Source organism: Scomber japonicus, chromosome 19 (genome assembly GCF_027409825.1).
Source record: "Scomber japonicus isolate fScoJap1 chromosome 19, fScoJap1.pri, whole genome shotgun sequence".
Classification (NCBI taxonomy): Eukaryota; Metazoa; Chordata; class Actinopteri; order Scombriformes; family Scombridae; genus Scomber; species Scomber japonicus.
In genome coordinates, this window is record NC_070596.1 from 31,537,361 (window position 1) to 31,561,677 (window position 24,317).

At 40.2% G+C, this 24,317-nt stretch overlaps 2 protein-coding genes and 5 non-coding genes across 7 annotated transcripts in view; all 7 read right to left on the reverse strand.

The window, feature by feature from the left end:
* Positions 1-9,193: 9,193 nt before the first annotated feature.
* Positions 9,194-15,327, reverse strand: rpl17 (ribosomal protein L17). Its single transcript, XM_053340672.1, has 7 exons — positions 15,272-15,327; positions 14,760-14,809; positions 14,526-14,566; positions 11,325-11,459; positions 11,013-11,111; positions 9,456-9,647; positions 9,194-9,272 (listed from the first exon to the last, which is right to left on the reverse strand). Exons 2-7 carry the CDS (start codon positions 14,797-14,799, stop codon positions 9,225-9,227), a joined length of 555 nt encoding a protein of 184 aa, XP_053196647.1. The 5' UTR covers positions 14,800-14,809; positions 15,272-15,327; the 3' UTR covers positions 9,194-9,224.
* On the reverse strand, positions 9,339-9,409 carry LOC128380804 (small nucleolar RNA SNORD58). The gene has a single exon (XR_008323504.1). It is a non-coding gene; the product is annotated as a small nucleolar RNA SNORD58 (small nucleolar RNA).
* Positions 10,875-10,942, reverse strand: LOC128380805 (small nucleolar RNA SNORD58). The gene has a single exon (XR_008323505.1). It is a non-coding gene; the product is annotated as a small nucleolar RNA SNORD58 (small nucleolar RNA).
* Positions 11,197-11,264, reverse strand: LOC128380802 (small nucleolar RNA SNORD58). Its single transcript, XR_008323502.1, has one exon. It is a non-coding gene; the product is annotated as a small nucleolar RNA SNORD58 (small nucleolar RNA).
* Positions 11,645-11,712, reverse strand: LOC128380803 (small nucleolar RNA SNORD58). The gene has a single exon (XR_008323503.1). It is a non-coding gene; the product is annotated as a small nucleolar RNA SNORD58 (small nucleolar RNA).
* Positions 14,646-14,715, reverse strand: LOC128380806 (small nucleolar RNA SNORD58). The gene has a single exon (XR_008323506.1). It is a non-coding gene; the product is annotated as a small nucleolar RNA SNORD58 (small nucleolar RNA).
* A 4,262-nt stretch (positions 15,328-19,589) lies between the features above and the next one.
* Positions 19,590-24,317, reverse strand: part of mfhas1 (multifunctional ROCO family signaling regulator 1) — a 30,366-nt gene continuing 25,638 nt past the window's right edge. Inside the window, exon 2 of the mRNA XM_053340660.1 lies at positions 19,590-19,730. Within this exon, the coding sequence (XP_053196635.1) occupies positions 19,600-19,730 (131 nt within the window). The 3' untranslated portion in view covers positions 19,590-19,599. The remainder of the gene's footprint in view (positions 19,731-24,317) is intronic.

Sequence of the window (24,317 nt, forward strand, 5' to 3'; positions counted from 1 at the left end):
GCTGGTGTGTTTCTTGCAGGAATCTTACAGAATGAAGTTTATCTGCAGCCGCTGAAAACACTTCCTGGGTCAAGCCGTCATGATCTGCTGGAAGTGCTCAGGGAGATCGTGCGTGACAAAGAGACTCTCACACTGCTGGAGGAAACGGTAAGACTCATGTCCACAACCAGAGTCAGGGTGAAAACCTGTGTGAAGCTCTGTGTGGTCATCCAGAGGTGTCTGAGGGGAACATTTAAAGTCTGTCTTCACTTTTATCCCTAACTGGACATATGATGTATGTTTGTCATCTTTAAAAATGAATAAATAGCACATATGAAGACTTGAAACAACCTGAACCTGTCGTTTAAGTTCTGACTTTATCACTAACTGGAGACACAAAGTTGACACACCTCCTCCTCTGTTTCCTGTCTTCAGTTGGATGAAGAAATGACTGAGTGTTCACCGTCCCGGCTTGTCTCTGAATTCATGCGTCTTCTTCGTGGAGCCTCCTCCAAAGATCAGCAGGAAGCAGACGAACAGAGGGAAGCTGTTCATCGGCTGGTCGTAGCCATGGACAGTAAGGACTGACTCACACTACACACTGATTGGACAGAATCTACAGCACATGATGAATGAAATAAAGATCTTCTCTGTTTATGTTTCCTCCTCAGGTCTACCAGACAGTGCTGCTGCTGCTCTGACTGGCTGCAAACCTAAAACACTGACAGTTCTCCAGCAGCTGGTTTGTTTTGTTCCTTCATCAACATTTACATGCCACTCCCTCCAGAATATCACAGGGTGTTTTCTGATTATTGCAAAAATATTTGATTTTGGAACAACTGTCCTCAAAGAATTCCAATTTTTATGTTTTTACAGTAAAATTGTGGGAATGTGGAAAAAAACCTCCTACCAACAAAGCAAAACTGTACTTGAGTTCCATTTAAAAGCTTTTATTAAATAAACTTCCAGCTCAATATTAGCACCAATAAAGTCAGTAAACACTGCCCGTACAAATCCATGAACATAAAAGCTTGTATTCTTCAGACTTACTGAATCAAACCTCATTTGGGAACATTTAGGAATTGTTTTACTTGATCTGTGGCGAGTTGTGTATCATCCATCTGAAAGTGCCTGAACCCTTTTTGAATGTGCTGCTATGACGTCAGTTACCACAACACCAAATGTGATCCTATGCGCATGTTGATTTGGCCATTTCATACAGACAAGTTGTTGTAATTTAGTAAGACTACACACTCTTGCAAATAATGTGGAGATTTCTGAATTTGTTGAGATTATAAACTCATGATTTCCTGAAAGGACTGACATACTCTAAATGCTGCTGTACTGATCTCAGCATAACAACATTAAGGAACATATTTCTCTCTCTCTGTCTTCTTCTGTTGTCCAGGTGAGTCGTCTCATTAAGGACGATCCGGTCAGTGACCCAGTGCCGTTGCAGGAGGAAGGGCTCGGCTGGGTGACTGAGCTTCTCTGTTTGACTGATCAGGATCTGAAAGAGCTGAGAGTTAAGTGGGACAGACCAGACTTCCCACCAGAGATGCTGCTGGAGCTTGTGTGTTTTGTCGTGCAGGGACTCAGCAGCCTGGTGCAGCCTTAACTACATTTATAAATATAGTCTGCTTATCATTTATTCTTTTCATGTATTTACTCTTTTAGCATATCTCTCAATTAAGATTTTGTTCTTTGATCAAGTATTCATTCCTTTGTCTTTGTCCTTTTTTTTGTCTCTTCCTTTCCGTTTATTAATTTCTTGTTTGACATATAATCACTTAATCCTTTACCCTTTTAGTCATCATTGCAGGGGACATTAACCATGCTGATTTAAAGGCAGTGCTCCCTAACTTCCATCAGCACGTTAAATGTGCTACCAGAGGAGCAAACACACTGGACAGGGTCTACTCCAACATCAAGCTGGGCTTTAGGGCTAAGCCATTACCACAACTGGGCCAGTCAGACCGCTTGTCCCTGCTCTTAATTCCAGCATATACCCGCCCTCAGGAAAAGTGCTCTTACCACATCCAGAACTGTTAAAACCTGGCCTGAAGGTGCCTGTCAACAGCTGCAGGACTGGTTTGAGTCAACAAACTGGGATGTTTTCGAACATCAGGACCTGGAGCAGTACACAACAGCTGTCCTGGGTTACATCAAACACTGCATGGACACTGTCACTGTTGACAAATGCATCCAGGTTTATCCCAACAAGAAACCCTGGAGGACTAAAGAAGTGCAGTGCCTGCTCAGGAAGAGGGACACTGCCTTCAGGTCCGGTGATGGGGCGCTGTACAGTGCTGCTAGAGCCAATCTGAAGAGAGACATCAGAGAGGCCAAGGCTGCCTACAGGAGGAGGATTGAGGACTGCCTCTAGAGCAACGACTCCAGGCAGGTGTGGCAGGGGGTCTGGCACATCACCACCAATTACAGAATAACACTCTGGCTGATGTCGGTGAGGCCTCACTGGCAGAGGAGCTGAACCACTTCTTCACCTGTTTCGAGGTGGAGTCACCAGAGGCAGCTACACTACATCCACCAGCACACAACAGCCACATCCTCATGGTGGAGGAGCAGGAGGTGAGGTGCATGCTGACGGCGTCTCTGGACGGTTGCTGAGGGACTGTGCGGATCAGCTGGCAATAGGACCATACGCTACAGCCAACTGGAGACAGTTGATCACATAGACATACCTACATGTGTATCTTTGGTTGATCATGTATTACTGGAGCATCATGCATATCAGGAGGAGCAGCAGGAGTTACTGAAACTATTTAAATAAAAAAAAACTGGACATAACATTAAAGAGTTTGTTCGGGAGTGTTACACAGAAAGATGTGGGTGTTTGAGCAAAATATTTGGAGGACACAGGTATGGGGGGTTGCAATACAAATTATAGTCCAGTAGGTGGCGGTAAATACATGCCTATAAAACCCAAAGGAAGAAGAAGAAGCACAACAACAATAATCAACCTCCTGCAACTTTCCTCATGTAGGTGAGTCGGCTGCAGAGCACAAACAGTCTGTCAGTCACAGTAGGAAGAAGTACAGACACGCCTCACCTCCATCCTGAGGCTCTTCAGACAGCTCCAGGATGCCGCACCAACCCTGGACATGATGATGAGCTGGACCCAGCAGCAGCAGTCTCAGTTTAGGACCTGGTCCTGGTTCCAGTCCCAGAAAGACGACCAGCATCCAGAGGAGATCAGAGGAGGAGCCAGGCACTACCTCCATGATAGTGGATGTCCAACTTCCTGTCATTTTTTTTATAATACTTTGGGGGGAATTAACTGGGGATTTGGAGCTTCAGGTTCTTTTTTTGGGAAAGCCTAATAAAAGTGTCCCATGTTACAAAGTGACCCATCCCAAATAAACAAATACAGGCAGATTTTTTTTTGTTGGTAAAAACACAAACTGGTTTGTCATGTGATTATCTACAGTCTGTCTGCTGCTGTGGTCACAAAATAAAAGTCAAAATTACAAAAAATGTTCCAGATTACCCAAATTCACCTACATTTACATCTACCTACATCTGTTACACAGGCTGTGTCTACACTGTATTATTGGAAAGTGTGTGTGTGTCTGCTCTATTTGTAAACTGCTTTATGTTGTTAATTTCAACAAATGTCTATGAAACTAGCCTCTGAAATGTTTTCTACTTCCAGCACTGAGCAATTGATACCTGTTTGCTTCTAATAAATTGTAATATTCTAACATTGTGCATCTCACTTTTCTTCCAAGTTATTTAAGTTAAACTGGTCAGCTCAAGACTGTAGAGAAATAATGACTCTGTTCAATACATCAGTTTTTAAAAAAGATCTTGTATTTATTTCATAGAACAAGAAGAAAGGAGTTTTAGTTTAAGACTGTACTCAAAAATGTACAAAAACATAGATCACTCCTCCAGAAACATTGGCCCCTGATAATTAACCATAGAGCAACAGTTGTGCCAGATTAGGTTGATACTACCTGAAAGACTAAATGGTACGACACTGTCCCAGATATGGTTCTCCTTCACCCTACGGATCACTCTCTCCACCAGAATCCGTAGCCGTGCAACGTCTTGTGTTTGGTCACAGTCCGCTCCGCTGAACTGGGCTTTCCTTTTAAATGGGAAAGCACCAACACTGGAGAGCAATTCATCAATGGTGAATCCTTTGTCCACCATAACTTCATCCCCGGACTCCAGCAGGTTTAGGATGCCAGACCTCTTAGTGAGCTCCTTATCCGATATTGAACCGGTGTAGAGGGGTGAGATGAATGTCACGGCACCACATGGGGCAACTCCTAAAAGGCCTTTAAATGTTGTTGTGCTTTTGCAGTTGGAGAAGGTCTCAGAATGTAGTGTCAGTGAGGCAGGACTCTCACAGCGGACTTCAGTGCAGTCAAGGATCACTCTGAGTTTTGGATTGTGCAACTTGTACTTTGCTGGCATTGACAATTCCACTTGTTGTCTAGACATCCATATGGGTAGTGAGCCCAACACCAGGAAGAGGTAGTTTGCCCAGGTGATGATGACACGGCTTACTGTGGATGTGCTGGTCTGAAAGATGTCGGCAATGACCTGTTCTTTGAGGCCAACCACAACTCGGCAGCAGTAGATGAAGAACTCGTCAATGACAGGAATTTTTCTATTAGGACTTGGTGTTGGAAATGCCTCTTGTCCAATTTTATGTGCTCTGGTCCAGTAAACAATGTATTGTGTGGAGGGACAAACAGACTCCCAAAACACCTTGAACACCTCTTGAGATGGAAACCTTGTGTAGTACCTCATAGTCTGATCCGAAAAACAAAATCGGGATAGGGTGGTTTGCGGTCCCACGGACGTTGCCTGCAGTCTAGCCTCCAGCTCTGCAATGTAACCCAGGGCCTCATCAAGTGCACCTACAACACAAAGCAATGAAAAGTGTTAAGATAAGAACAGATTACAGTATTTACAAGAGCAATGTTGGTATTGATTGATAATATACCAGAGATGATGTTGTTATTGCACATAATAACACATAATAAATTGCTAGTGGAATGTATAATTAAGTAGTATTCATGAAACAGTATTGGACATTAAAAGTGCAGTGTGTCATATTGTCCCGAGGGGGGGGGGGGGGCGGGGGTGTGTGTTACTGGGAGCAGTGCTGGTTGTACAGTCTCACAGCTGCAGGAAGGAAGGACCTGTGATATCGCTCCTTCTGACACACTTGGGGTGAAGGAGTCTGTCGCTGAAGGAGCTCTGTAGTGCTTTCATTGGGTGGGAGTTTAAACATACTAGTTACTTACAAATAAAAGGGTCAGACTTTACTGATGAGACTGTAGTTCATTGCTTTCAGCCATGCCCGTCCTCCGCTCTCACGCTGCCTCTGGAGGATGGGGTGTGCGAGAGGCTGTGAGCCCCCTCGTGCTGGTTGATGGCCTCGCTCCCACGCTTTCTTATCTCGATGGACTCCTTGAAATTAAAAAAATTGTTCGCTTCTGATGTTATGATTTTCCCCCCATCCCAGTCCACGATGGGGCTTACACCCTCTCGCACACCCCATCCTCCAGAGGCAGCATGAGAGCGGAGGACGGGCACGGCTGGGCCGGGGAACTTTATTTTTAAAAGTTTTCCCGGCCCAGTAAATCAATCAATCAATCAATCAATCTTTATTTGTAAAGCACCAAATCACAACAAAGTTATCTCAAGGCTCTTTCCACATAGAGCAGGTCTAAACCGAAGTCTTCAAGTTTCATTTAAAGAGAACCAACTTTCCCACATGAGCAGCAGTTGGTGACAGTGGAGAGAAAGGGAGGAGAGAGGAGAGGAAGGATAGGAGAGAGAGGAAGGAGAGGAGAGAGAGGAAGGAGAGGAGAGAGAGGAAGGAGAGGAGGGAGAGGAGAGAGAGGAAGGAGAGAGGGGAAGGAGAGGAGAGAGAGGAAGGAGAGGAGAGAGGGGAAGGAGAGGAGAGAGAGGAAGGAGAGGAGAGAGGAAGGAGAGGAGAGAGAGGAAGGAGAGGAGAGAGGAAGGAGAGGAGAGAGGGGAAAGAGAGGAGAGAGAGGAAGGAGAGGAGAGAGGAAGGAGAGGAGAGAGGGGAAGGAGAGGAGAGAGGAAGGAGAGGAGAGAGGGGAAGGAGAGGAGAGAGAGGAAGGAGAGGAGAGAGGGGAAGGAGAGGAGAGAGGAAGGAGAGGAGAGAGGGGAAGGAGAGGAGAGAGAGGAAGGAGAGGAGAGAGAGGAAGGAGAGGAGAGAGGGGAAGGAGAGGGGAGAGAGCCATGACAACACATATTTAAGGAATTTGAAAACTTGTCTCCAGTGATGATTTGAACCCAAACCATGATCTTTACATAGTTCTAACCAAGTAAACTAGACATTAACCACAGCTTAGTCACACCTTCAAACATCTTTATTTTACCTCCCTAAAGATACTCATGTGTGAGGGCAGCAGTGTAAAGTACAAAACAAAAGAAACTGTGAAAATACTTAATTGTTCATAAAGGGTTGACGCCATTGGGAGAGACGGGACAATTACCGGTAGACCAGCAGGCCGATGACGTCAAGAATAATCCGCTAACCGGCCGTCAACGAGCAATTGGCCCTCCCGCCACTGTCATGACTCGACCAATATTAAATCATTCAACGTACGTAATAAGATGCTGCGGACATTACACAACTTTCCCAGAAGCATTACAGCAATCCATGATGTATTTATAACACTTCCTAGCTGTGTATTTCTCAGTCATGGTCACGCTTGTGGTCCAGTTCTTTCTCATCACTTCCAATTTTGCAACTTAAATCAACTCCTATTTCAGTATTCTACAACTTCCATGGTTGCATATATATAAACATTATAACTGCAATATATTATGTTCTTGGTTTGTTTTTAAAATGTAGCTAGAATGGAGCACGGCCTGCTGGGAAATGGAGAAAGGGGCTCATCCAATGAATGAACAGTTAGAAAAATCGGGTCAAGTCTAGTTAACAAATGTAAACAACATATTTCTGGTGATTTTCAAGTCGCAGTTCAACATCTACTACAGAGAATATTTTTCTGGAAGTGAGCTCTATATAACTGTGACTTAAAACTCTCCAGTAATATGCTGTATATTTGTGAATTTGTGACGAATCTGCTGACGGAGCTGTTCGGTAAGGAAACCAGTTAAATGGGAAACCAGTTTGGACGTAACACCGGGGCCGGGGCAAAAAACAATCCTGGTGGATTTCAAGGCGAAAATCGAAAGAGAAAATCGTTCATTAATCGTAATCGAGGTTAAATGTTCAATTAATCGTGATTTTGATTTTTGCCATTATCGTCAAGTTAGCACTAGAAATACATCTGTAGCTACTTACCTGGAGGGGGGGTAAGGTAAGTCGCGTAGTCATGTTCTCTGGTGTCTTTGTGCTCATCTTGTCTCCGAGCTGTCACTCGCTGGGACACCAAAGATTCTCTCCAGAGTCTGGAGGCAGGTCCAGCGGAAGCGGCTGGGAACCGCGCCCGCCTTCAGCCGCGCACTGCCCCGCTGTAGTCCGCGGCAGTGAAGTGCTGACTGCAGACCAGAGTGCTACCTTTACGGATAACGAAATATATTCCTTCGTCTCTTCTGATAGCACGAACCCACTTTGCCATCAGGTCTTGGTTTTTAGGAAAGTCGTGAAAATGTAAGTAAGGCTGTTTTTGTTTAGAGTTTGAACACTGAGGGACGCAGCACACACTTTTATTCTTGGACTGAGCCATTATTGGCTTCTGTGCAATGTTGTGACCGGAAACAGATTTACCCTGTCAAGGCAACCGGAGGCACTGAACCCGGATATCATGAAATAGCCTCAGTGATGTTCTCACAGCGCCGCCTGGTGGTGAAGCTGGGAACAGCGCCAGGCCTCACAGCGCCGCCTGGTGGTGGAGCTGGGAACACCGCCGCCTGGTGGTGGAGCTGGGAACAGCGCCAGGCCTCCAGCAGGCTGCAGCTATACTTTCTGGTCCACTATAAATCCAAACCTGATTGGTTAATTCACCTGTCACTTCTGTCCCGGGCTGAAGTCCTAACCAATGAGCGAGCAGCTCTGAACTCTATTCTGCCCAGAGACAACACACAGAAGCAGCTGATTGGATAACAAACACACAGAAGCATCTGATTGGATAACTGTTCCGACGTTTCATTTCTGAAGCAAATGTGAAAATTAGACCAAATTACAATTATGATAATAATTAATTAATTAATTAAATAATTATGATGAAATAATGAAAAAATTAGATAAATTAAATTTTAACATTTGATATGCTGTTATGTTTATGATATGCTATCAAGACACATATATATCTATATATAGACATATGTCTATATATATATATCTATATATATATATATATCTATATATATATAGATATATATATATATATAAATATATATATAAATATATGCACATGGATTCAGAAGCTAATAAAATGGACAAAGTGCTTACATTTAGTTAATAGTATTTATACCATTTAGTTAAAAAGTGATGACGAGATATATAGAAGCTGGTATGAGGGTAATATACATAAATCTCATGTATTCATAAGCAATATTACATCTGAAGTACTTTTGATGTTTTCTAATTCAACTAGTATCAGTAATCCTCCAGCAGCAGCTCAGCATGTAGTTTTATTTTAAAAAACTAAAACTTTCAAACTTGTCTGTAATTTAGTTTTAAAATGTGAGCAGCTGCCAGAAGACAAGTTAAATGAACATTACCAGATTAACAGTCTGACATTAAATCTACTTTATTATTCTAACCATGAAGAGTTTGTAGTTCTAGATGTTTCACAGCAGCAAACTCACATCTACACTATTTTAATTATTTTGTAATGTAGACAAACATCAGCTGTCAGTAGTTTGTATTTATTTTAACTTCAGTGATAACAGCATTTTATGATTTTATTACATTTTAAAGATGAACTGATCAAACCTGTTCTACATATTTCAGGAATATCATTGATAAGATTACTCTTTACATGTTACTCATTATTAAAGCTCATGTATTTACTTGTTTATTCTTTATTATTCTTCGTTGGATGCTGTTTTTAAACCCTTTGCTGCAGTAATATCCATATAACCATGGGACTAATAAAGAATATCTGATATTTGTCACCTGTAAACTTCCATAAATCCTTCCAGAAAACAGAAAAGAGGCTTCAGACCATCAGCTGTAAACTTATTGTGTTTATATGAATATAAAACAAACAGGAAGCCGAGACGTGACTGATAATAACAAGGTGTCATTTTATTGGATGTTACTCCCGTGCCATCAGTTTCTGCTTCTTCAGCTTCTTCTGTGAAACCTGCAGGAAACAAAACTCCATTAATAACCAATTAATTACTTTATTAACCTTTTATCAACACTCACAGTTGCTCAGTTATTTCAGTGGTTTGTTTTCATGAGTTAATCCAAAGGTGTCCTAAGTAGTCATCACAGCAACATGTAACGATGATGATGATGATGATGATGATGGTGACAGACGTACCTTCTTCTTCTGGGCCACCTCCTCCTCTGGTTTGGGGACGATCTGTTCCTTCTCGGTGAGGATCATCTCGATGTGGCAGGGGGAGCTCATGTAGGGGTTGATGCGTCCGTGAGCGCGGTACGTACGCCTCCTCATTTTAGGAGCCTTGTTCACCTGGATGTGCTCGATGACCAGAGAGTCCACGTCCAGACCCTGAAACATTAAGATAAGTCCACCTTAACTACAGGCTGAAACACCAAGGACTGTTAGTGTTCACCTTAACCAGACCCCGAAACATTAAGTCCACCTTAACTACACCCCAAAAACACCAAGAACTGTTAATGTCCACCTTAACCAGACCCCGAAACATCAGGATCTGTTTGAAGGCTGGTTTATGCTTCTGTGTCGGACCGACAGCAAAGCTATGGCATCGCTCTGATGCAGAAGCATAAATCAACCTTAAGTCCACCTTAACTAGACCCTGAAAGATCAGGATCTGTTCAAGTCCACCTTAAGCCAACCCTGAAACCACCTTACCTGTCAGACTTTAATGCAGACGTCTCAGTATAACTTGTTTAATAATCGTCTCAACCAGTATTTCTTTTTTAATGAACGAAGACAAAAATAAAATTTAGTTTAACTTCTTCCCCTGAGTTCTGTGTTCTCTCAGGTAACCAGGGGTAACAGGTAACCAGGGGTAACCAGGGTAACAGGTAACCAGGTGTAACAGGTAACCAGGGTAACTCTGAGCTCTGTTCTGTTTGAGGTCTCTTTACATTAAATTACAGAGTACAGTCTAAGATTGTCGGCCTGGTTACTGCGTGTTGGGTCTCTGTCTGTCTGTCAAAGGTACTTCGCAAAAAAAAAAAGAAGTGCTGTATAAATATTTGGGGAATCACAATTTAGATTTTAAGTCGGCTGTAGATTGAAATGACATCATGATCTCCACCTTCTAAAGTCGAGGATCCAATAAAGCAACAATTAGGACTACAGAGGTTTAAATAGCATCAGACTTTATATTTAAAGCTTTTAACCAGAGAACTGGAACCAGGCTATGAAATGACCCTCAGGTGTTTCCTCCATGTACGATGATGATGATGAAGGAAAACATGCTGATTCATTTAGTGTTGGCTGGACTGTCAGCAGGTTACATTAATGATAAAGATTTAAAACCAAGTCCGTCAGACATCTGAAGCTCTTACAAGTGTGTCTGAGGGATTGATCATCAATATTAAATGGTGACTGATATATTAAGTTATATTATTAGACATGAACTGAAATCACTACATAGAGACAGTGAGTCAAGTTCTGTTTAAACTCTGCTGTAAAAATAAATAAAACTGAACTATGAAACATGTGATGAGTAAACCATTATCCTCTACATGCAGCACACATATTAAACACAGTGTACTCTAAGCTGTGATTGACAGTGAAGTTCAGGTAGCTCAGATCTCATGTTTTTATTTTCATGGTTAATACAAAGGTGTCCTAAATGGTCATCACTGCTCCTACTTCCTGTCCAATCACAGCTGTAACGTTAGAAAACCACAGAAGAAGAAGAAGTGACAGTGAACGCACCTTCAGCTCGGCGTTGCTCTCGGCGTTTTTCAGCATGTGAAGAAGGAACTCGGCGCTCTTCTTGGGCCAGCGACCCTGCGTCCAGCCGAACTGTTTGGCCTGAGAAAAAAAAAAAAGCCCCACCAAAATAAAAGCATTAGCGGATCCCTTTGACACATTAACCTTTATTTTACTTTGTTAACCAGCTGCTCAGATTATAGAGTTTAGTTTCATCATTTATCCAAAGGTGTCCTAAGATAGTCATCACAGCAGCTGCCCCCTCACCCCTAACACCCCCCCCCCTCTCTCTCCTGTCAGCCAATCAGGACTCACCTGAGCGCAGCGTCCGACGCCGCCGTTGTAGCGACGGAACGGGACGCACTGATGCTTCACGATGACGTCACGCAGGTACTTGTTGGCCTTGCGGATGTGCATGCCTTTGATGGCCTGGGCTGTCTCACGGGTGTTCTGATGAAGAGGAGACAGAGGAGATGAAGGCTCAGGTGAGTTTAAACAGGCTCAACACGTTTAACTGGTTTTAACTTGAAGGTCTCCGTTCTCTCTGGAGGTTACTTCCTGTTAGCTTCTCCTGCTGCTCATTACATGTATTGTAACACAGTGTAGTATAAGCTGTGATTGACAGTGAAGTTCAGGTAGCTCAGATCTCATGTTGTTATTTTCATGGTTAATACAAAGGTGTCCTAAATGGTCATCACTGCTACTACTTCCTGTCCAATCACAGCTGTAACGTTAGAAAACCACAGAAGAAGAAGAAGAAGTGACAGTGAACACAGAGACAGAGTTTTAGGGTTAGATGTGAATGTTTGGTCTGTTTAAACCTGCAGACTTTAGTGATGTGATCAGATTAATGAGAGTAACAGAGGAGCTGCTTCTCTTTTCATTAAAAGGTTAAACTGATGATACTTTATATAAAATGTGTATTTCTGCCAACATGATTAAATATATGTGTTCAGTCAGTTACAAGTTTCTACACTTCAGATTCTGTTACTACTTTCTTAAAATGAACTGAGACTTTAGAGAAGAGTTCAGTCAGTATATTAAATCTCTAACTATGAGTTTAAACTGCAGCAGTGAAGATAAAGTGAGATACTTAGTGAAGACTCTCAGTAACAGTCCACAGTTAACACGCTGCTATCAGACTGAACCAACACGTTTATGACACGTTATAAATACGTTCGTTTGGAGCCATGAAGACAACGTTTGGTACAAGATTAAAAATTACACTAAAAAATAAATCTATTGGTATGAAGAGGTAGATGTATTATTTCCATGTCTGATCAATCTTCTAGTTTGTGGATTAAATGTAATGAACAGTTTCCTCTCAGTCCTGCCGAGTCTTCAAATGTCCAAACCTTAAACATATAATAATCCATTTATAGCAACGTTAAGACACAACAGCACCAAATCTCTTCATTTAGAGCAGGGGTGTCAAACATACGGCCCGCCGAGGGCAGCGATCCGGCCCACTTGCCATCCTGTGTTCTTTTCCTTCCTTCCTTCCTTCCTTCCATCTGTTCTTCCTTCCTTTTTTCCCCCCTACCTCCCTTCTTACCTTTTTTCCTCCCTTCCGTCTGTCTGTCGTCCTTTACTGTCTCTCTTTCCTACCTTTCTTCCCTCCTTCCTTTCGCCTGTCTTTCCTTCCCTCCTTATCTCCTTCCTTCCTGCCTTCCCACCCACCGTCTTTCCTACCTTTCTTTTGCCTGTCTTTCCTTCCTTCCCTTATTTCCTTCCTCCCTTCCCTCCATCTGGCCGCAGGTACACCGTACCTAGGACCAAAACTAAAAGGCACAGGTCTAGCTTCGTCCCTGCAGCCATCATACATCTCAATAAGAACTTGTGATCCCTTGATGATGGTTGGGGAGTTGATGATGATGATGATGTTGATGTTGACAATGACTGTGTTGATGATGATGAGTGCACTTATGCACTTACGCACTTTATGCCATGCACTTTTAGGGTAGCCACCCTACATATATAATGCACTTTATGACGCAGCATGGAATGATGATGGCGATGATGATGAGTTGTGTGGCTATTTTACTGTTTTCATTTTTCTGTTTTGTATGAATGTCTCACTGCGAGCCAAATTTACCTGCGGGTACAAATAAAGAAATCTAATCTAATCTATCTTTTTAATGATCCGGCCCACATTAGATCTGCTTTAAAGGTTTAACTACAGACTGAAGAGCTGATTCACTGTTCTGCTGCTACTCATCTAAACCAGAACCAGAACCAGAACCAGAGCTGATTCACTGTTCTGCTGCTACTCATCTAAACCTGAACCTGAACCAGAACCAGAGCTGATTCACTGTTCTGCTGCTACTCATCTAAACCTGAACCAGAACCAGAGCTGCTTCACTGTTCTGCTGCTACTCATCTGAACCAGAACCAGAACCAGAGCTGATCCACTGTTCTGCTGCTACTCATCTGAACCAGAACCAGAGCTGATCCACTGTTCTGCTGCTACTCATCTAAACCAGAACCAGAGCTGCTTCAGTTCAAACACTGAAAGCTTCTGAGATTATCTGAAGGCTCAACTTCAACAAATGTCTTAAAATCTTCTAACATGAAACTGAGTGAATATTAATCTGATGGCAGCTGAAACCAGTTTATAACAGATATAACATGAAGTAAAGTTTCATATGTAAAGAAGCTCGTTTGTGATTCTGAGTGTTTAAGTTTCCTCAGCCAATAAAAAAAAAACAGCTCAGAGGTTAAATCATTCACTTCAAGGTTGTTTTTTTTTAATTATCCATTTTCTCCATGTTTTGCATTTACAGTAAAATCAATATATTCATAAACCTGAACTTCCCCTGCAAACATGTTCAAATGTATATAAATGCATGTTAATCTGATGTTCTGACTCTAAATGAATGAAAATGTGCAACTTAGTTCAGTTTAAACTATGAGTATTTTCCAAGAAGAAACAAAAGTCTTAAAATCTTCTAACATGAAACTGAGTGAATATTAATCTGTTGGCAGCTGAAACCAGTTTATAACAGATAAACATATAATAACATTAAGTAAAGTTTCATATGTAAAGAAGCTTGTTTGTGATTCTGAGTGTTAAAGTTCAGCCAATAAAAAGCAGCTCACAGGTTAAACCACATTAACTCTTATTTCCTACTAAAGATCTGAAAATGCTGCTTTACTTTTATTTTGAAAATTCACCTTTTTCTCCAACGTGTTAACAGTTAAATTTGCTCATTTTTCAGAACACACATGAAGCAGCAGATTTGATAACAGCTGATTATATTAGAGATCTGACTCATTTAAGTGATTCACAGTAAAATCAATATATTCATAAACCTTAAAAACTTCACCTGTAAACATTAAAACTTATAAAAACATATTTATCTGAAGTGTGTTCTGACTTTAAATGAATGAAAATGTGCAACTTAGTTCAGTTTAACATTAAAGTAGTTAGTAAACATCACAAACACACATTTAAACACTTATTAAACTTCAGTATTTATTAATAAACACTAATTAATCTTATTTAACTGAACTTACCTTGAAGTGAACCCGCAGGTTGGAGCCCCTCGACTTGCATGCTGCAGAATAATTCAACAATAAGCTTTAATAATAATATGAATCCAATATAAAACAGTTTAAATGTCTAACTTTAAAAAGCAAGCTCAGATCTTATTCAAGTTATTTTCATGATTTAATCCAAAGGTGTCCTAAGTAGTCATCACAGCCGCCATTAAAATGACCCAAAATAACACAATTAATCACTTTACTCACATTTAGTCGGGTTCTCGGGGTCGAGAGAGTAGCGGACCATCTTCAGATATCTGTAAAAACATAAATGCATTAATATTAAATCATAAAATCATTAAAACAGCGATTCCACATGACTGTTTAGCTTTAGCTTTAGCTCGGTAGGTTAGCCGTTGGAGGATTTAACGAGTTTAAAGATAATAACAGTAAACTAATTTAACATTATAAAGAAGCAGAAACTGTCTGACATTAAGATAATAAACAGAAATAACCGCTAAAGTTCATTTTTAGCTGTTTTTAGTTCAGTTTCTAACGTGAGGAAGAAGCCAACATGGCGGAGAGCTGATGTGACAAACCGGCGTTAACTCTAATATTAAAATAAAAACTTAAACATCGACTCAAAGTCACAAATTTAAGCACCAGCCGCTTAGTTTGGCGTTAAGTTATTAATCTGAGGTGTTTAAAACGCAGGATGGTGAAGATTTCAAACAGATTTAAGGCAGATTGTTGGTTCAGATGGAGGATAGAGCTCCTACCTCTGAGGCCGCGGAGGGAAGAGGAAGAACCGGGGAAACAGCGGCGCTTTTCCCGGTGATTTAAGGACGGACGCCCCCTGCTGGCCCGGAGGAGGCAGGGCAGCGGGGCGGGGAGAGAGGGGGTGCAGTGACACGGGTTGACCACCAGGGGACTCATGTAATAACTAATATGGGCATGAGGCAGAGCTATGGGCGGAGCGGGGAGGTTGCTATGGTTGAATGGTATCGTCACATATAAAATCAGGGAGGCCAAAATGTCCCAAATGAACATCATACTGCATTGAAGAAGGCTTTAAACTAGCGATTGAGACCATAAACACATTTTGAAAACGTTTACTGCGGTTAGAAATCAAGTGAGAATTCTCCATTGACTTGTATAGAGACGGTCGCCCCCTGGTGGCCTTTTGATAGAAGGCAGTTCTAAGTTACTTCTCCATTGACTTGTATAGAGACGGTCGCCCCCTGGTGGCCTTTTGATGGAATGCAGTTTTTAAGTTACTTCCTCGTTGGCCTCATTGCAGAGCACCGGAGCTCCCCGCCTGGTTGGACTGAGGAGGAGCTCATGTAATAATGTTTTGAGTTTTTTTTTTGTTTTTTTCCAAAATTTTATTGAAGTTTGCAATGCACAAAAAAGATCAGTCATTCCAGTTCACAGTTAATGCAAAGCAACAACAAGGTTTACAGTCATGTGAAGGCATATTAAGGATTATTAACAGTAATAATATGATTTTCACTTATTTTCTTTCTAATTTAATGACATCTATATTGTTTTAATTTTAGTTTAATTTATTAAAAATCTTTTTCTTCTTATTATGACCAAGAAAAGGATATTTGACTTGTTCTGGTTATGAGCTGTTTTTAAATCACTCATCTTAAAGTGTTAATCGGTGACCAATTATATTCAATTAAGAACTTTATTCATATCCAGCAGAACACACACACACACACACACACACAAACACACACATACACACATATGACAGAATAAATAAAGAAGACAGGACTCAGTGACTGGTACTAAAGCCAGTTATTGGTTTATTTGTATTTGGTTGTTTTTCATGTGAGATGTTGAAACCAGCTACATATTTATATATTTATATTTATATTTATATAAAACACCTCCTGTGTGCACTCTCGGTGAGTCATGCACCACATTGCACTGTAAATAAAGTCAAAGCTAAGAAGAGTGGAGAGAGACACGCCTCCTTGTGTCAACATACAAAAATAAAGATATTATTATTATTTACATCAGAAAGAAAAAGCACGGTTTATTTTTCCTTCTTTAAAAAAAAGGTGAAAAATCGATCCGAGAGCACAGGAAGTGGAGAAAGAACCAAAACACACATCTGACACCTTTTCCTTATTTCTTTTATCTTTTATATACAGTTAAAATCCAAGAAGCAGTGAGGACTCCACAGGTGTGAGATGTGAAGCCGTCACTGTTCCTAAGAAGATAAATATCTGAGATCAACCCTCACATACGTCTCCTCATGTGACCCACAACATATAAACGTGGAAATAGTTCATTTTTTTAAGCAGTTTTTGATCCATATTTATTCCAAAACATTAAAAAAAATCATCATTCAAACATTTTAGTTGTATTCTTCACATTTAATGAATGAATAATGAATTGAAATCGTCATGTTTTGTGTAACATTGGACCAAAAAAAGGTGTAAAAACTGAAGAATGAAGCGTCTGAAAGCTTAATATGGACGATTAACCCCCGGATTAACGAGGTTTCTGTGAGTGATTTCGTGGATTAAAACTTTACATGTTTATCAAACGGCTGGAAACTCTGAACAGGAAGTGAGTTTCACCGCAGACGTCGCCTCGTGTCACAAAACGCTTCAGATCCAGATCCAGTGCAGACTACGAGACTTTCTGTCCCCACTTTAGTCTTTAGTCCCAGACTGTTGCCATGGTGATATGAGGATGAGATCAGCCAGCAGGTTCATGTGGGTTAACATTGGTACTGATTGGGATCTCAGGTGGGTCCTATCAGTAAAACAGCTGCATTATAACCTATAAATAATAATTTTGCCATAATAAACCATCTATTTACAAAACAGCTGATCAGTCTGAGATGTCTTAAGAACATTGTCTTAGTTTCTTACAGATTATTTTGCACAGAAGCTTTTTATTAACATCCTGCACAATTTTCTACATATGAAAGTTTTAAATATGATAATTTTTTAAAACATGTTTTCATTGTTTTCTGCTCAGGATGGCAAAAAAACCTCTGAAGCAGAAAAACTGTTATCACTTATCCATTGGGCCGGATTGGACCCTTTGGTGGGCCAGTTCTGGGCCGCGGGCCGTATGTTTGACACCCCTGCCATGTGGGGCCATTCAACCTCCTGATTCCTGAGCTTTTGTTTGCATCTCTTGTAGATATTTGGGATCAGTTGGACCTGATAAAAACTAAAACTAAAAGCATCATTTGTGATCAGGTTAAATTAGTTCATCAGAATATCAAACTACAAACAATATTAAGGGTAAAATAACAAGCTTCAACCATTTTTATACCTGCTCCACATTTATCTAGACTGACTTCACCAAGATGATGTCATCCTGTTTGAGTTTTATACTGTAATGAGCTGTTTCTGCCACTAGGAGGCACAAACAGCCTGTATATGAATTCGACAACAGGTCAAAGTGAAGCAGAATGAAATATAAAGTCCAGCAAACCCAAAATATAAACGTCCCTGTATGAGGATGAAGGAGGTTAAGCGCTGATCCCTCTTAGACCCTGTGTAGGTAAACACATGGGGTCTAAATGGGTCTGACCCAGTTGAGCTTCACTGGAAACCAGTCAGAACCCACTTGAAGCCCATATGGGTAAACCAACGTAGGGTCACCATGGAAACTGAGGACAAACCCACCTGGTACTCATATTACAGCCCAGATTTAACCCTTCTGAGCCCACATGGACCTGCTGGCTGGGACGGGACATCTGTTGTCATGGTGACGTGATGTCACTGCGTCTCCTTGTTCTGCATTAAAACTTATTCAATGACTCCTAATGATATGCTGCCTCATCTTCCCTCTGCGCTCTCATTGGATGCTGCTTTGACTCATCTCCATGGTGACCAAACCATGACCACATCCTGTTCCTGGCAACGGTCTGAAGCAGGTCTGACGGTCGCAGCTCTGCAGTCTGTAGTCTGTAGTCTGTAGTCTGCAGTCTGTAGTCTGTAGTCTGTAGTCTGCAGTCTGTGGCTCTACAGTCTATAGTCTGCACTGGACTGTGTGAAGTAGGCACAGAGAATATTTACAGGTGTGAATCAGAAACAGTCTTCAGTCCACCAGGTGGCGCTGTCCTCACTGAGTAGAAACGAGACAGTCTCAGAAAACATTTTGCAAAATATTTCAGTCCAGTAAAAAAATGTTGGTTCCTGATGTTCAGAGTTTGTTTGATCAGGTGAAACTTGGCAGGAATCTGACCCACGATGGAACAAGTTCACTCCGTCATCCTTCAGCTTCAACACTTCTCAACACGTTAAGATTTCATTCAAAAAAACACAAAAAAAAGTGAATAAAACTTTGACGGTGAGATTTTTAAAAACCGTGTGAGGAAGTTGTGAAGCTTGGCGGGTCAGAAGATGCAGAGCTACTGATGAACCAGCTGCAGAGAGAAGAAGAAGAGACTTTAACACAAACTAACAATAACAGCATGAACTTTAGTTTCATCATCAATACAAGAGACTGACGACATTATCAGCTGATTAAATGCTGTTTGATGTGTTTGTTCTGTTATATTAGTGTTCAACACCAATGTTACTCTGTAAATAATGTAAATAATGTCTGAGTATTTTACTACATGTTTCTTACTATTATTGTTCTAATACTTATTATGTATTGTTCTTTATTCTTTTTCTTATTGCTGCTGTGATAATGCAAACTATATGATATATTGATATTGGAAGTTTTTTACTCCATCAGACCCAAAGATCCAGAATCGGTCTGTATTATTGATTTACTTTGATGAAGTCATTGAAATAGTACTAATACATTTTAAATGGAGTAACTAGTAATCCATTACATTTCCACAGTAACCTTCACAACCCTGTTCTGGCTTTGTTCTTACATTAAATCAGTTTCGACTCTTATTTGTTCTTTTATGCTGTAATTATTTAATGATCTGTGTGTTTTACTCTAAAGTTTATAATAATGAAAGTAGAAACGTACATGTGGAGCAGAGAGCCTTGCTGCAGCTCGGCCGAGGCAGCAGGGGGAGGGGGTCACAGGTGGAGGGGGGGGTTACAGGTGTGGGGTGGGGGGGTGGGGTGAGCCCGGCCGGTGGGAGGGAGTCCAGCCCCCCCCCTCCTCACTTCAGACAGGGGCTGACCACAGTGGGCGTCGGCGGGTAAACCAGAGCCACGTTGACCCGCTCAGAGCCGTTCTTTGGACAGATGATCTCCGTCAGACCGTCAGGCCGCGGCTGGCTCAGAAGCTCACCTGAAACACACAAAACAATCAATAAGTTCATCAGTTCAACCTGAAACACACAACACACACAACAATCAACTCAATCACTGAAACACCAGACAATCAATCAGTTCATTCAACCTCAAACACACAAAACATCAACTCATCAGTTCATTAAGTCAACATTCAGAATCATTGATGAAGGAAAAAACTAAATATTCTGATTTCAGTTTCTCATACATGAAGACTTATTTATATATTTATATTTTATTTCACTGTAAACTGAAGACTCTGGAGCTTCACAGCTTGTTGGACTTTATTTTACACAGAACTAAAAACATGATCAATGTTATTCATCTTTGTTTCTATTTATAAACAAACTCTTTACTTTGAAGAGTTTGTTGAGATCAGATGTTCCTTTATTAGTCCAACAGTGGGAACATTTGCGTTTTAGCAGCAGCAGAGTGGATAGTAAAAAAAAAAAAAGAATAAAGAACAAGAAATAGTAAAAACAAAAGCAACAGTAAAAAATAAAACAGGGTCAAATTATGTACAGAGTAATATTGGAGTTTGATATTGCACAGATTTTAAAGTGTATATATAAATATATGTATATATATATATACACATATATTTATATATAGCACAGTATAAGTGAAGTACCAGTGTATCAACAATACTGATACTGCAAACATTCTTTTTTTAATCTGTGTGTTTTTTATAGTTTTTGGACTAATAACATATATCAGATTTTAATAAACAAACATGAAGACAAATCAGCAGAATGATCCTTTAAATTTGACCCAGATTTAAAAAAAATTAAATTAACTCTGTTGTTCTGTTGACAGTCTGACCTAAGGATTAATCTACTGTTTATTAATAAAAAGCAGAGTTAAGGGTCAGAGGTCAGGATGTGACCTGTGTGTGTGTGTGTGTGTTTGTGTGTGTGTGAGTGTGTGTGAGTGTGTGTATGTGTGTGTGTGTGTGTGTGTGTGTGTGTGTGTGTGTGTGTGTGTGTGTGTGTGTGTGTGTGTGTGTGTGTGAGGGTCGTGGGAATACCAGCAGCAGTGATCAGTGTAATGCCACAGAGAGCCTGCAGGGGGCGCACACTGCTCTGTTTATACACCAGTAATACAGGTTGGCTGTGTGTTTACAGTGTGTGTGTGTGTGTGTGTGTGTGTGTCTGTGTGTGTGTGTGTGTGTGTACAGTGATGATGGATGACTGGAAACACATATCAGAGTGTTTCTCCACCCTGAGCTCAGTCTGCCAGGCTTCTCATTTTAATCTCTTTGTTTGCTCTCATTCGAGTCCCAGTGAACCTCCCAACCTGCACTGTGAACACTTCTTACTGTAAATAACTGTAACATCAGTAGTTTGAGTATAATATTACTTCAGTTCAACTGTGCAATAATAATATGTACAGTATCATTCAACACCAATATTACTCTTATACATAATGTCATTATTTTTTACTACTATTGTTTTTTATATTATTACATATGTACTTATTATTTAAAACACATTTTTATTCCTTGGCTTTCAACCCAGCATGAGACTCTGCTCCCGTTTTACTGTTTTATGGTTTGATTGATTTAATTATTGTTTTATGGTTTTTAATTTGATTTAAATACAATAAAACAATTATCTTAGTATTTATTTCCTGTTAATTGTTTTATGTTCCTGTTGTTTTATCTATTTATGTTCAGCTCTTTGTTTCAGCTGTGGTTGTTTTAAAGTGCTTTATAAATAAAGTTGAGTTATTATTTATTACTTTTTCTTTATTTAAATGTATTTATATCAGGGACCATGGAGATAATACATTAATTTTAAAAACAAGAGATAAGATGTTTTGTACCAGATTTAACTACCAGCTAAATTATTATTATATTATATTATTATAATCTTTATTCTTCCTATTTTTACTTTACATTTCTCCACTTTGCTGCTGTAATAATTTAAATGTCTCCGCTGTGGGACGAGAGAAGGAATATCTGATCTGATCTTAATTCCTCTACAACATTAAACTTGTGCTTTTACACTCATAATGTTCCACTTATTGAAGCCGCCTGTGAGTCTGTGCTGAGGGCAGAGTGACACACACACACACACACACACACACACACACAGCTGTTACACTTCATGCTCGCTGATATTTCTGTTTTTAACGACGCAACCTTGAAGAGTCAACGAACTTTTCACATCCAGACATTCAAACATACTTCCTGAGGAGAGAGAGCCAAGAGTGATCTGAGAGCGGAAAACACACACACACACACACACACACACACACACACACACACACACACACACACACACACACACACACACACACACACACACACACACACACACACACACACACACACACACACACACACACACAGTGACCTATTTTCTTCATCATCAAGTAAAGAAGTTAGGGTTGGGTTGAGGTTAAAGCTCAGTGCTGCTAGAAGTGAAAGTAAAGACGTATTATCATTCCTGAAGGATTAGATTTATAATAATTCAACAAAAACTACCAAGAATCAAACTAAATGAAGAATTAATAACTGAATCTAAAGACTTAAAACCAAGAAAATGACCCTAAATAATCAGAATGGACGATAAAAAAATATTTTCTTTCTGTTTTTGTGACTTTTGAGCATTTTTAAATATAAAATCTCTTGTTTTTTTGTCTTGTATGTTGGTTGATGTTTGTCTACTGAGCACTGACAGTCATCTCTGCAGCTTTACACTGTTTTTCTTTATGTTTTAGTGTAAAATAATAATCAACAAAGTGAAAGTACAGATGTATTATCAGCTTCCACAAAACTAAATCACACAAGAATCAAATAAAAGGAAGAAATTATAAATGAATCAAATGATATAAAACCTAAAAAAACCCTAAATAAACAATAAAACTATAAACTACATTTCACTGTTACTGATATTAAGTTCTTCTGCTGAATGTTTCACTTCTAGTTTCTGACTTTTTGTCTTGTATGTTGGTTGACGTTTGTCTACTAAGCACTGACAGTCATCTCTGCAGCTTCACACTGTTTTTCTTCCTGTGTGTAAATGAAGTGAAGAGTTTTATTGTGAAGGAGCATCTTAAAGAGCAGTGTTCCTGTGTGTTTAACCCAGCAGCAGCAGCACTCTGAGGATCAGCTGTGTGCAGAGAGGATCAGGATCAGAGGAACAGTGAAAGGTAAACCATCATGTGTTCGTCACCTAAAAATACCTCAGTAAGCTGCACCTGGATGTGCTGCAGCGAGGATCCAGCGCATGCATCACTCACACAGCACACACACACACACACACACACACACACACACACACACATGAGCTCTGCTGTTCCACTCAGCTCACTAATAAAGTGCGTCATGTGTTTTACAATCACATGAAGACACAAGCAGCTGGAAACGCTCCAGAGTCTCAATGTTAACGTTTATAAGACACATATTTATATTCTGAGTCTCTACTGGAATAAAAACTTCTTTCTCTTGTCCTGGTCCTCCTGCAGCGCCTCAGTTCAGCCTCTGTCTCAAACAGGACGTGAGTTTAGTGACAGCTGCTGTAAGCGGCTCCTGGATTACATTCACATCATGAATAAACCTCTTTTTCAGGACATGAGGAGCTCAATAATATTCTGATGTGGTTTATCTGCTGCAGACTGACCTGCTTTATGTCAACCTGCTGCTGCCTCATTTAAACCCTTAAAAACTATGTCAAATACTCTATTAGAAGTAAAAGTACTGCAGTATTATAGTGATGTAGTATGCAGTATTACAGTAAAAGTACTGCAGTATTATAGTGGTGTAGTATGCAGTATTACAGTAAAAGTACTGCAGTATTATAGTGATGTAGTATGCAGTATTACAGTAAAAGTACTGCAGTATTATAGTGATGTAGTATGCAGTATTACAGTAAAAGTACTGCAGTATTATAGTGATATAGTATGCAGTATTACAGTAAAAGTACTGCAGTATTATAGTGATGTAGTATGCAGTATTACAGTAAAAGTACTGCAGTATTATAGTAAAAGTACTGAAGTAGTGTTTTGGAGCAGATCAGCAGATTTTCAGATGAATAGTTTTTAGATGAAATGAGCCTTTAATTCGTTGCGTGTTCTCAGATTAAAACAGCTGATTCTGATCCATGAAGCTGATCTGTTACCAGCTTTAATATTTGATTTGTTTCAGCAACTAAAGAATAACAGAGAAATAAAAGAAGGATAAATTAAGTTATTGGTGTTCATCCTCCACTAGCTCCACTAGTCATATATTTATATATATTCATATATATCTGCTTATACTGTCTGTAACATGTACAACCATAAAAACCCTGGTTCCAAATAAACATAAGCATAAATAACAGTCCATAATATGAGCTAGAGCAGAGTGAGATGCAGCTCAGTGTTTGTCTGATATCTGAGCTTCAGGTTTGCTGATGATGTCATGAAACACGCCCAGTCTAACCAGTTCAACCATTACAGCTTATTGATCTGTGCTGCTGTTTGTTCTGCTGGAGGGAAGCAGGATGCAGTCATCCTCTTCATCCTCCTCCTCCTCCTCCTCTTCCTCATCTTCATCATCATCATCTTCATCATCATCCTCAGAGGAAACTCAAACCTTCCT

Excerpts from the sequence above, each read along its gene's own strand:
- rpl17 (XM_053340672.1), bottom strand. The coding sequence starts at position 14,799 with ATGGTCCGCTACTCTCTCGACCCCGAGAACCCGACTAAAT. Across the intron at positions 14,567-14,759 it reads CCCCGAGAACCCGACTAAAT|CATGCAAGTCGAGGGGCTCC; the intron begins GTGAGTAAAGTG and ends ATTATTCTGCAG. Across the intron at positions 9,273-9,455 it reads AGGTGGCCCAGAAGAAGAAG|GTTTCACAGAAGAAGCTGAA; the intron begins GTACGTCTGTCA and ends TGTTTCCTGCAG.